Here is a 12,130-nt window from a genome sequence, read left to right on the forward strand (position 1 = left end):
GCAGATGCTATGCCGAAGGGTAGTACCTTGAACTGATAATGCTCGTCTTGCATCATAAATCTGAGGTATTTTCTGTGCGCTGGCAACATTGAAATATGACAGTATGCATTTTTCATGTCCAGTGTCCAGTGTCGCCATGTAATCTCCCTGTGATAACAGTGGGATTACTTGCAGTGTGACCATGCAGAACTTTTGTGGCTTTACAAATTTGTTCGCTGTGTGCAGATCTAAAACAGGGCACATGGTTAGATCCTTTGTGGGTACAAGGAAGTACACTGAATAAATACCTTCTTTTACCTGTGACAGAGGTGACTGAGGTACTATTTCTATGGCTCCTTTTTCCTGTAGTGTTTGGACTTCCGGCAGGAGAATGCGAAGATGGTTTGGTGTCAGTCGTCTTGCTCGTGGAGGTCTGAATGTTGGGGACCGGTTGAACTCGATACAGTACCCGTGGGCCACGGTCTTTAGCACCCACTGGTCTGTAGTTATTCCCATGCCTGAAGAAACGATGTTAGCCGGCCCCCGACCGGGGTGGCATGGGAGGGAACCCGAATCTTCGGGTAATTTTGAACCTGAGGCCGGGGAGCTTCTGGATGTAGAGTTCTGGCCTCTTCTTTTGCCACGTCGCTGACCGCTATGGGGATACGGGGTGGTGTATCTGCCATTTCCCTGTGTAGAATTCCAATTGTTTCCTGATTAATATTGTTGTTGAGGGAAGCGTTGGCCACGAAAAAGCCGTTTGGACCCAGATCCTCTTCTTGTAGAGGGTCTTTGTGTAATCTGGTCCAGTGTTTTTAAGGAGTCATGCTCCTTTTTTGCAGTGTCGAGGGCCTCATCGACCGCCTTTCCAAACAGATTGGATTCTTCCACTGGTTTGTTTGTGTCTCTGGCTTGAATCCAGAATTCCGTAGCCACGCATGTCTCTTCAGGAGTGTGCCCTGAGCAAGGGATCGACCAACCGTTTCTGCAGAATCCAAAGTATTCTTAAGAATGCTTTGGTTCACCTGTCTGCCCTCAGTGACAATGGTGAGGAGACTAGTACGTAGGGGTTCTGGAACCTCCTGTATGCCTTCCTGTAGTGAGGCCAATGGGCATCGGCATAGCTGGCCAACAAGGTATTGTTGTTGGCAATGTGCGTTGAGAACGCTGCTGCGACCGTGATCCTTTTCCCAAGGGTGTAAAGTTGCTTACCTTCCTTATCAGGGGTGGCTCACCTGTTGACAAAGGGACCCCTGCCCTTTTTCGTGTCGCAGTCACCACCAGGGAGTCTGGGGTGGAATGACCTCTGATATACAGAGGGTCTGATGGAGAAGGGCGAAAGAGTTTTTCTATTCATGGGATGACACCTCTTGTGAGAGCAGGTGTTGATAAGGAGGGTGCTAGACGTTTCTTGATTGAATTGAGGAGAGGAATAGCCTGGTTGGCCCGGTGGTTTCTCCTTAAGGATGTCCTCCACGAAGTCTGCTTCGGGGACCGCTTCATCTGTAGCAATTTTAAAGTGATCAGCTGCTTTACACAACATTACGTTAAAAGTCAACTGATTATCCACTGGCGAGGGTTGTTGCCTAGTGGGAATGGACTGGGGAGAGTCCAAAGACAGGACATCAGGGTCTTGATGATTCGGTGACTGCCATGGTTGAGGGTCACCCACATCTGGGTTTTCTTCTCATCCCTCTATGGGATCATGCATGTCCTCAGGGTTGATGAATTCCTCATCCTGAATGTCAGCAGGAATGTCAATCTCAGTTAGGTCGTAATTGTATATATACTCTTCTAAGGAGGGGTCAAACAGTCTTGGAAATGTAGCTTTAGGTTCCATAGGGCTCTCATCCCTTGGCCTACTTGGTGTAGGTTGTTTTCAACGGGAAATAAACCTGTTCAGCCTTTCCATACAGTTCTCAAACTTTTCTCTAGTCCAAACCAAGGACCTAGAATGGTCTACAGGTGGAAAAAGGTCTTGATCGTGTTCATCCGTCGAAAAGTGTCGAGATTTTCATCTCATCGTCGAAAATAGCCCTTCTTTGCCCTCGGAGAACTCTTCTTGAGGTACCAACAGAAGTGAGAGGTCTCTGTACTTCTCTTTCGGCTTATGGGTGGGTTCCGGTACCCCCCTTAGGCCATCCTTGGACCTCAGCGGATCCTTCGGCCTTTCCGTGGGCATCGGCGCATCCCCGGGTTGCCGTTTCTGAGAATCGGCCGCGATAATCCTAGCTAAGCTGTCGGCGACGTCCTCCGCGGTCGGGAGGCGCGTAGCTTCAGCCTGTGATTGCAAGGGGGTCCTCTTCGCCGGTGCTGGGACCTTCTCCTCAAAGGCTGCCTTTTTTGGCTGTGCCAGGGCCTTTTCTTCTGCGACCGCCTTTTTCAGCAGAACCGCAAACCTATCGTCGCCGGACGCCTTCTTGCGATGTGTCTCGACGGAACCTGGTATATTAGGGGTAGAGCCCTTTGTTTTCGATTGCCAGTCGCTAGGCGCGGGTGCCGCCAGAGCTTCCGGTGTACCTGTTGGTGTTGAAGTCTTCTTCGTCCTGGCCAAAGAATGACTTGGGGTTGTGTGCTTTGTGCTGTGTACATGTTCGTCTTTGTCGCTGGGGTGTGACTTCCTCATAGCAGTGCCTAAGCCGTGCCTAGCGGGGCCGGAGACAGACGATGCGGAAAGCGAGCGTTCCGTCTAAAGGTCAACAACCTCCGGTTCGGAGGTATGATCGTCACACTCGCTGTCGTCATATTCGGTGGCTGCGGCAGCCGGAGTAAATTCAGCCTTCGATATACCTTAGGCCGCCCACTGCTTGGCTCTACGCTCCTTTAATGTCTTAGGACGGAGGAGCTTACAAGCTGCGCATCCTTCTTCTTTCTGATCGAGGGGCAAGTACCGGTTACACCGTCTGTGCCTATCTTTCCAAGGGAATTTGCTCCTACAATTAGGGCAAAACCTAAATGGAGTCCTTTCCATAGCTAAGGATGGGTAGAGTGACGAAGACTGAAACGGAAAGAGGAAGGGAAGGGAAAGGCATTCTCAATTTTTATAGAAATGTCCACCCGACCCCACTCTCCCTAATGTATAGGCCGGCGGAAGCCCCGGCCATGTGGTCAGCAGCGCCGACTGGATCACCGTCCGTCGAGTTCTTGAAGGTCTTCGGCAGAAGTCTGTAACAGCCGTCGAAATAAGGGACAGATGGAGTGATGTGGATATTTTATATAATTATTCAACCACAGGTCGATGGGACAATAAGCAAGTTTTACGAGCTCTGCATCAAGGCGACCAGTATGCTAGGTGGAAAAAAAAATCTGAGGGACCTGGACGCGTGAGGGATCTTTGGTAAACTACACGTCACGTAGGGATAGTGTTACAGGCACGACCATGTCGACGTCCCCTTCTAATTCTCGAAAGACAAGATGCAATACTCTCCGGTTACCACTAGATGTCGGACCATATGCACAGCATGTGATTCTAAGCACAAACATCAGAAAAATATTTACAGGCTAGGTCTGCAGGGAGCTGTATGACTAATGATGTACTTGTGAGCTAGAGGGGTCCATGCCTTGTGCACAGAGGTGGCACCCTTGGCGCAAACATGACAGTCTTGTGGAAAATGGTTCCCCTGTGGAGGCAGAACCTTGGGATTGGAATCTACAACTCAGCCTCCATTGTGGTGCTTTGGTAAGTCGGGCGGGGGTGGTGGGGTGTCAGGGAGTAATGCCACCAGTGTTCCCTCTAAGCTGTGTGCATGTGCGCCTGCCCAGCTTCCTTCTGGGTGCCGCTCAGAAGATTTTTAGCAGCGCACACAGACAATTCTCACCTCTTCAAAAATATTTAATGAGGCACAAGCCACAGCAATTAATTGAAATTAGCTTGCTCATAAAATAAGCAACCAGTCTTGATATTCTGCTAATTTGCATTACACTACTATGCAAGGGTGACAGTAAACACCTAAAATCCCTAACAGCAAAATACACACATAAGAGGTAAAAAACTAATATGAAAAACTGGCTCCATGAACAGAAGAATCTAACCTGCACACATTAACCAAATAATGTTTCCTCCCCACTCATGACCCCTAAGCTTGATTCTACCACACTTTGACATTATGACTCCTAACTTCTGCCCCAGAACAGATTAGGATAGTAGCAGACAACCTTGACTCCTCCTTTCTTGGCTCTGTGAAAGGTTAGCAGATGTGTACGTACATCCACTTGTTTTAGGTTTGTTGTAATATGAATAATGTTCACGTGCCAGAATTTCTGTTACTCATTGTACCTTACCAAAAGCGTCACCCACACAATAAAATCAAACTACCAGCTAAAATATTGGATACTGACTGTAAGTAAGCAGGCTACCTGGATGTGTAACCTTATCCCATACTTCCTCTTCTTAGTACATACATCGTGCAAGTGCTTTGAAGCGGCCCCCTTGCAAGTTAACGCATTATAAAACTAAAATATTAATTTGCCCTGTAAGGATTTTGAGAAGACAAATGTGGTGCTCAGAATCACCAACTTTAGCACTACTAACATTACACTATAGGTGGAGAGCAACATTGCAATATCATTTACTTTGCCTACACGGGATAATGGGTATGGACTATGCCTGGGATTACTCGTCCATAGTAATCAGGGCACCAGATATTCAGACAGGAGAATGCCTTCCTTTGGGCATAGACCGTCACACATTGTATGGTAACTTGCTGCTATGTAAAACAGTTTCACTGAGAACTGTGTAATCCTACACAATGATATGAGGGTCGGGTATGTTGCAAACAATCCTGTATGCACTGCAAAAGAATGGCGCACATGCAGAGTCATGACATTCTTAAAATGTACATAATATGTTGAATATTAAATGTGCCTTGCTTGCAAAGTATGGTGGGTCCTCCTCCTCAGCCTCAGAATGGATTCGTTTTGGACCTTGAAAGCCAAAGTAAAGAGCTGGCTCTTCGATAAGAAACACTCTGGGTCTGCTAACACGCCATCAATAATGTTGTGCCTGCTCAATCTCTTTGTATGTATCTCTGTTATACTAGACTAACTTTCTTACATGTACCGTTTCAACCTCCGACCTGTCTGTAACCATCGGTCGACCTACACTTGTTGTTATTGTGTTGTTGTAAATTCTACTATATGCCTGTAACACTCGCTCCAGTTCTAGCGCCCAGTTACCTCAGAGTTCGCTGCGCGGTACAAAAACTAAACTGGGTCTGCAAATATCCCAGTGAGTGTTTACTGCTACAATCCCTCACTTTTTACAGTGCTCTATCAACTAGTATTGGAGACGAGCACAGGGGCCAGGGAAGGGTATGGGTGGAAGAGCACAGGTCATAACTCCTTGCGGGTGATGAACAAAGCAGCACATTTCAAAAACCAAGTCAGACGTTTCGGCAGTATACTGGAGGAAATGTGTTGCTTGTTTGCTAAAGACTAGGAAATTCTAGTACCCGTCTAGACAACAGCACCTTCGTTTTCTTTCTATGCTCAGCTGATATTCTTTCAATATAACCATGTGCTCTGTATCGTTTCTAGCATCTCCCTGCATCTTATTTAACTCAAAGTATTACAGAAGAGGGATCCATAGTTACAGAAGAAGGGACTCAATGGGCTTCATTACGAGTTTGGAGGTAGCCATGGTGCTTTTAGCACCATGGCTGTGCTAAAAGCACCATGGCTACCTCCAAACCGGGCTCCATTACCGGGTTCCTACAATGAGGGTTTACCGGGTCATTCTGACATAGGAGGACCCGGTAATACCTCCTTGCAAGAACCATTCCCCATTCCCATTTGAGCCCCCATAGGGCTCAATGGGAATGGGGAGAGAGGTTATAACGGGCACATTACAACTGGCCCGTTATTACCTCCCTCTTCTCCTCGCGGGACCCGGAAGTCCCGCAAAGGGAACCTCGTAATCGGCGCTCCCATAATGAAGGGTGCCGGTCCCGTACCGGCACCCTTCATTACAGGAGCGCCACCCTTGTAATGCTGTATCTCTTGAGATTTGATGCCATTAACTTAAAAGGCGTATATATGTGATTTTATTACACAGAGATCCACAATAAACCTCAATAACGCCCTTATTTAATTTGTCTAGTCTCTGGTGTGGAATGGTGACCAAAACTATAGACTATATTATGTTCCCTGTCATTCCACTTTCTATGTCAGGGTTACAAGCAAGGCTCTAATCAGATTTTGCTCCCTACATGGAGTCAAATGATTTTTCAGGGAGTAAAAAAGTAATATGCGTTGCCACTAGGGATACTTTCTGCTTATTAAAAGATGTTCTTCCTCTTAAAACTCCTATTGAGATCAGGCATTCATATTATTAGATTCCTTCCTATGCCACTGCTCTGCTGCTGGTCTCTAATTCGGGAAAAATATCAGCAGAGCTTTGTGGGTTGAAGCAACAAAATGTTCATTGTTTCTCATTTTTTGTTGGGCACATTTTCATTTTTAGGGAGTAAAAACTGATGGTGTATATATCTCTTAGCTGTAAGGACGGTTTTATCACTACCCAAAGGACAACGTAATGTGGATAGTAAGCAGAGGCACAGGAATATTTAATCATCATATTCTGAGGTGCAGTTATTCTGATTCAATTATCATCCTTACACAAATTATTAGACGCATGTTCTCCTGGCCCTTCAATTACTTCATTAAAGTGGCACTTGAACTCCTATCAGCATGTTTTTTGACACATTGCTTTTAATTGCCACTAATCCATCAGCACATGTTGTATTCGGTCTGAATTTCTTGACAGCCACATCCGTTTATGGCAAGAGATATTTGTGTTTTGTAATGCACATGAGTGATTTTCCAGAGGCATAAAACGTTTGCAAGGTACTGTGGCAGATGTTGAAGTCTTGGACTGGTTGATGAGTTTTCTGTTTAATCACATATGACATTCTATTTTAGCCTATGTGTTTGGAAAAAGTGTAAGATATGTCAAGAACTGCAGTGGCTGGGAAGAGGAAATTCCTTTCCAAACTCTCTTCTGCGACGGTAGTTCACTGAATATGCATGCTCACAAAGTGGCTTACCTCATTAGTCAGTTGCGCACATGGAAAATAATGTGCGCACAACAGCAAACCAGTTCCGCACATAGAGAAAAATAATTAGAGGGAACATTGAATGCCACCCCCGAATTATCGTACAAAATCTATCCAAAGTTAGAAAGTCTGGTTGAAAACCCCACAAAGAAGACAAACCAACAGAAAGGGCTGAAGTGGCATGGCTCACAAATCGCCAAAAAGCTAGGTCGCAGATTCTTGCCGTGTCTTCAACATTTCCAAAAAGGTGACATGTTCATGCCAATACTGTATCTCAGGCACACTGGTGGACTGGCCCACCAGGAACTCTGGAGATTTCCTGTTGGGCCTCTACACCATGGGCCTCTTTTGTGTGGGTACCCTGGTGTTCCGCTGCTCTTACCCTGTCTGTTATCCCACCTCTTCCTTCCATCTGTCCTCATCCTCAACATCTCTTTGAAGAAGCAAAGACTTTTTCATAAAGCTAAATGCTAAATGCCATTTGTCATTCTTTATCTTTTATGACAGTTTTTCTTTCTGAGGTAGAAATACTTTTCAATCCCTCTACGGGGTCCTATTTGCTTGCAAATCTACTATTTTGAACCCGTTTTCCAAATGTTCTTGAGCGTTGAAACACCAACATTCTTCTTCTACGAGGAGTTGGGCTTGGTCACACATTTGAAAAACATTTCTTCCAGGATCACTTTTGCTTCCCAGTCTAACCCTGCTCGGGCAGGACAGCCACGCACATCTTTATTATTGATTATTTTACCATACAAAACTCTGCTTTTCACTACTCAAACTGGCGTTTTTACCCCCTGGGACTACAGCCGGGGAAAGGTGCACAGGGATTTTGTTGATGAAAATTGAGCGAAACGAAGCGTGCAAAACAAGCCGAGTCAAAATGAACATATGTCCCACAACAGCCCACGACCAAATCAACTTAAGATGCTCAGGGAAGCCAGCCTGTCTTTTTTATGACACAAGGCTGAGGTCATGTTCCTTGCGCAACAGTTTTACGGCTTGATGACATTTCTTTGTAAGTGAGACGAGCATGAGCCTGCTTTGCAACAGTGAAGTGGAAAGGGCTGCCATTTTATGGAGCTCCGCTCCCAGATTTACGGTAATTACCTTTGAAAGGGCCATTCCATTAGAAGTGAGTGTTATGAGGCCTGCGCAGCACACCAGAGCACTCGAGCTGGAGAGGCCGGAGCTCGGTGGAACGGTTCCATCCACCAGGCAATTCATTCCAGTTGGCTTGTTAAAATTGAAGTGGTCCTGGGGGCGAGATCAGGAAACATAATCTGAATACAATGGATTCCAGAAAGTTGGAACAACATAGAGTTTCAACATTAAAAAAGGAATAGAAGCTGATTGAGAAAAATATTAACATTGCAAGAATTTGAACTGAGGGCTCCCTCAGTTTATAAGGCTATATTTGAATATGGATACTTTTATTGACCTCTTCTTAGCCAATCAGAATGTTTAAAGTGCAGTCAATAACTACTGGCATTGACTGCTTTATGAACTTTCTGTCTTCAGAAGCAGACAGGGAAACAGCAATACAAGTTCCAGGCAAGATTTCTTTCAACAAGACACCTCCTCTCTGGGAGGCCCTTTTTTGCTGCAGCATTCTATTTAAAACAGGAAAAGGAACGCTAAAACACTTTCTTACAGATACACTATTTACCTTTGCATGACACCTATTGTATGCTAATGTTAAACCTGTTCCAGTTCAACGAAGTTGCAATTAAAATGCTTAACTTATGAAGACTACCATGTTATTTAAATACTAAAAAATAAAACCACATTTAATGCACTAAACTCTTCACCGCCAAAACATGTATTGCTGCTCCCATGATGTGCTAAAATCCTTATAGACCTTGGGAGGGGTCATTATTGCTTGGGATAATGACCCTTCCCCCAATTTATGGGCCAAGGGGATTTTACCGTGATAATTACCCCTCCCTCAGTCTATAAGTCTATATAATTTACAATGCGAAAACTGTTATCTAAATTTCTTTAATCAATTGTTTCCTTGCACCTTTGCATTTTTATGCCTCTGATTGAAAGGGGGCTTGCACCAATAGGCCACATCTTAGATTGCTGCCTAATATTTTACTCTTGCATAAACAATATTCAAAATTGTGTGTCTATACCAAGGGCCTGCAACCTTTAGCTCTCCAGACGTTTTGGACCACACCCCCCACCAGCCCTAGCAGCATAGACAATGGTGAGGGATCATGGGAGTCACATTCCACGCATCTGGCGGGCCGTAAGTTACAGACACCTCGGCTATAGGATGCAGTAACTAGATTTTCTTAACCATTGCAGGGAACTTGCAGACACTACACGGTGCCCAGTATACAGACATATTAACCCCACCTATTGATCACCTGGGCACATCTTTAAAGCCATTGTGCTTACTTTAGGAGGTTAACAAGCAACTTTTTCAGGATAGGCACTGACATTTATTCGAATTAAGCAAAATAAGTACAGACTGCTCCAAAAAGGCTTGGTGGTCTGTCCTGCACAGAGATCCGGGGACGACCACTGTTAACATTTGCATGTATAGCCATATATTGCTGCAATACGTTCAAATCTAATGGACTGGATGGTCATGTAGTATTTCTAATTAGAACATGGAGATCATTATTCACCTCCACTCAGCCAATCAGAATGCTTAGAGTGCAGTCAATAACTACTGTTATTGCCTGCATTCTGAACACTCTCTTCAGAAGCAGAGAGGGAAACAACAATACATTCAGGCAAGATTTTTTCAACATGAAACTTCCTCTCTGGGAGGACCTTTTTTTACAGCAACATGCTATAAACCATGCACTTTTACATGACACCAAATGCATGTTCATGTTAAACCTGTTCCAGTTCAACCAAGTTGCAATTAAAATACTTAACCTACGAAGAAAACCATTCAATTTAACTACTACGAAATAAAACCATATTTATTTTTCTAGCTCTGTTTTTCTATTTTCTTTACTAACTCGTAAAGTAACATTTATTACATCACCACCAAAGCTCTAAAACACGTATTGCTACCACCAGCATGTGCTAATAGCCTTTTATACCTCAGGAGGGTTCATTATCACTTGGAATAATAACCCATGCCCAATTTAAAGCCCTCAGCTTCGCCTCTGGCAATAACTTCATGATGGGTCATTATCCTGTGATAATGACTCCTATCTCATTTTATAAGGTTATATTAACGCCTGAGATTGAGGACTGGGATGTGGAAGGCGAGTTAGAGATTGTGAAAGGCAGGTGCCCACTGAAATGCACAATTATCTGGGGGCTGTGCTCTTAATTCATCGAAGCGTTCATCCTACAGTCTTTAGTAGACGTGTGATATGTGTTTTTACCAGTGTGCCCTGTTTTGGAGTCATTAGAATGGTGTGAAAGTGCACCATGCTAGCCCCCTCTTTTTCAGTGCCTAAATTGTAAATGTGTGCAATTTACATGCTGTACCAAAGTGCCGTCTAGTGCAGTCTATTGCAAGCTCCGAACCTGCCCCATCACATCCTTGCTTCTGCAACCCAATCTAAACTGGACCCTACCCCACCCTACTGCTCTAGGCACACTAGCTGAAGTCCAATAATACCCTGACATAATAAAGATTCTGTGTAATGCGCTCCCTGGTGCTGCATGTTACTACAAAGAAGGATAGTAGAAATGAGACCTGTGACTACGGGTAGCCCCCCTGCTGAGGTTCATGTACTTATTGGACACTATGAGTAAGCACTCAGCTTGCCGAAAGCGCTTGTTTGTATAGGAGAGGATAGCAGCGGGCCAGGAATTGGGCTAGACCACAGATATCCGGAAGTTAGGACATGAACCTGATGTGCACTTGGTTCTGAGGATCATGGTCACTTTCCCACAGCTTTCAGCAAGCTGATAATCCATTCTGGATACGCTTTGGCACTGCACCAGTGGACACAACAACGTCAAGATCTGTCAAGCTGCCCAAATCCCCCTTTTCCTAAAACCCAGGGCTTGCTTTCAGTAAACATAGCAGAGCCATGAAAGGTTTTGAGAAGGCAAGAACTGCTGGGTGTGGGCTCGCTAAAAGCTGGGCTGATGTAAACAATCCCCTTCCAGCATTAGAGGCAACAACTTATTATCCGATCCTAATAAGCCAGCCAGCTCTTGCATCACATCAGATGAGGTTGTTAAAAAGAAAATGATAACAATAATCTTGTGGAATGATATTTAACCAGCAGTTGCTTCACAGGCACGTCTTGAATGGGAATCAGACTTGCAAAGTTATCACGCAATGTTTCAATGTTTAAATATAAAATGGACTCCGGTTTCAGGAAAGAAAATGACCTCTGCCAAGATCTGCAATCGCTGTATCCCTAAAGGATAACATGTTCAATTTAATATAAACAGATTGGACCCCGGGATCCTCTGGGTACTTGTGTCTGAATACTTTCTAGCAGTCTGTATCATTTCAGACGATTTGAAGCCAAAAACGTGGTGTGCAAACCAACTTGCATACACACGCATATACAGACTGACACTGGAGAGTTTTAATTAAAAAGATAGGCTGCCAACCAGATCGAAGGTAGTGGCTGCCTGGTATTATTTCATCCATATGGCAGGAATATGAAGCAGCCACGGAAATAGAATGTGTAAATTAAATACATATTTAAAAAAACAGTTTCAAGGCTTTTTAAAAGAAATTGTGAGCCTAACTATACTACGCGGAAATCCCACGCTTTGTGAGAATCATTGCACAGGATTTAACGCACAAAACATGCAAAAAGTTCAGACTCTTGATAGACAAAATCTGCTTTATTAAGGCACATTTTAAAGATGGAATTTTGGTCTTGAAATAAATATTGCACACCTGTTCAAATTGTAACTGGGATTAAAAAGCAGCCGGTTGGAAGTCCTCTAGAGAGGAGGACAATGCTTGCCAGCCCCACAGAAGAAAAAGTGGAGCCTGCAGCCTTTTCCTACTGCGGTGCAAATACAATCGCAAAAGGCACAGACCACACGTATAACACAAGATGATCCTGGAAACATGGGATAACTCTGGGTGGGGGCTGGGGCGACTGAACGGGTCAGAGTTGCAAGATGTTCTGATATCAAGTGCACAGTCC

General features: G+C 44.6%; 1 protein-coding gene across 1 annotated transcript in view; it reads right to left on the reverse strand.

The window, feature by feature from the left end:
- The window catches only part of GALK2 (galactokinase 2), an 841,566-nt gene that overhangs the window by 464,469 nt on the left and 364,967 nt on the right, over positions 1 to 12,130 (reverse strand). The window contains exon 5 of the mRNA XM_069624776.1: positions 8,142 to 8,288. Coding sequence (XP_069480877.1) covers positions 8,142 to 8,288 — 147 coding nt within the window. The remainder of the gene's footprint in view (positions 1 to 8,141; positions 8,289 to 12,130) is intronic.

Source organism: Ambystoma mexicanum, chromosome 11, assembly GCF_040938575.1.
Source record: "Ambystoma mexicanum isolate Mex_15411 chromosome 11, UKY_AmexF1_1, whole genome shotgun sequence".
NCBI lineage: Eukaryota > Metazoa > Chordata > Amphibia > Caudata > Ambystomatidae > Ambystoma > Ambystoma mexicanum.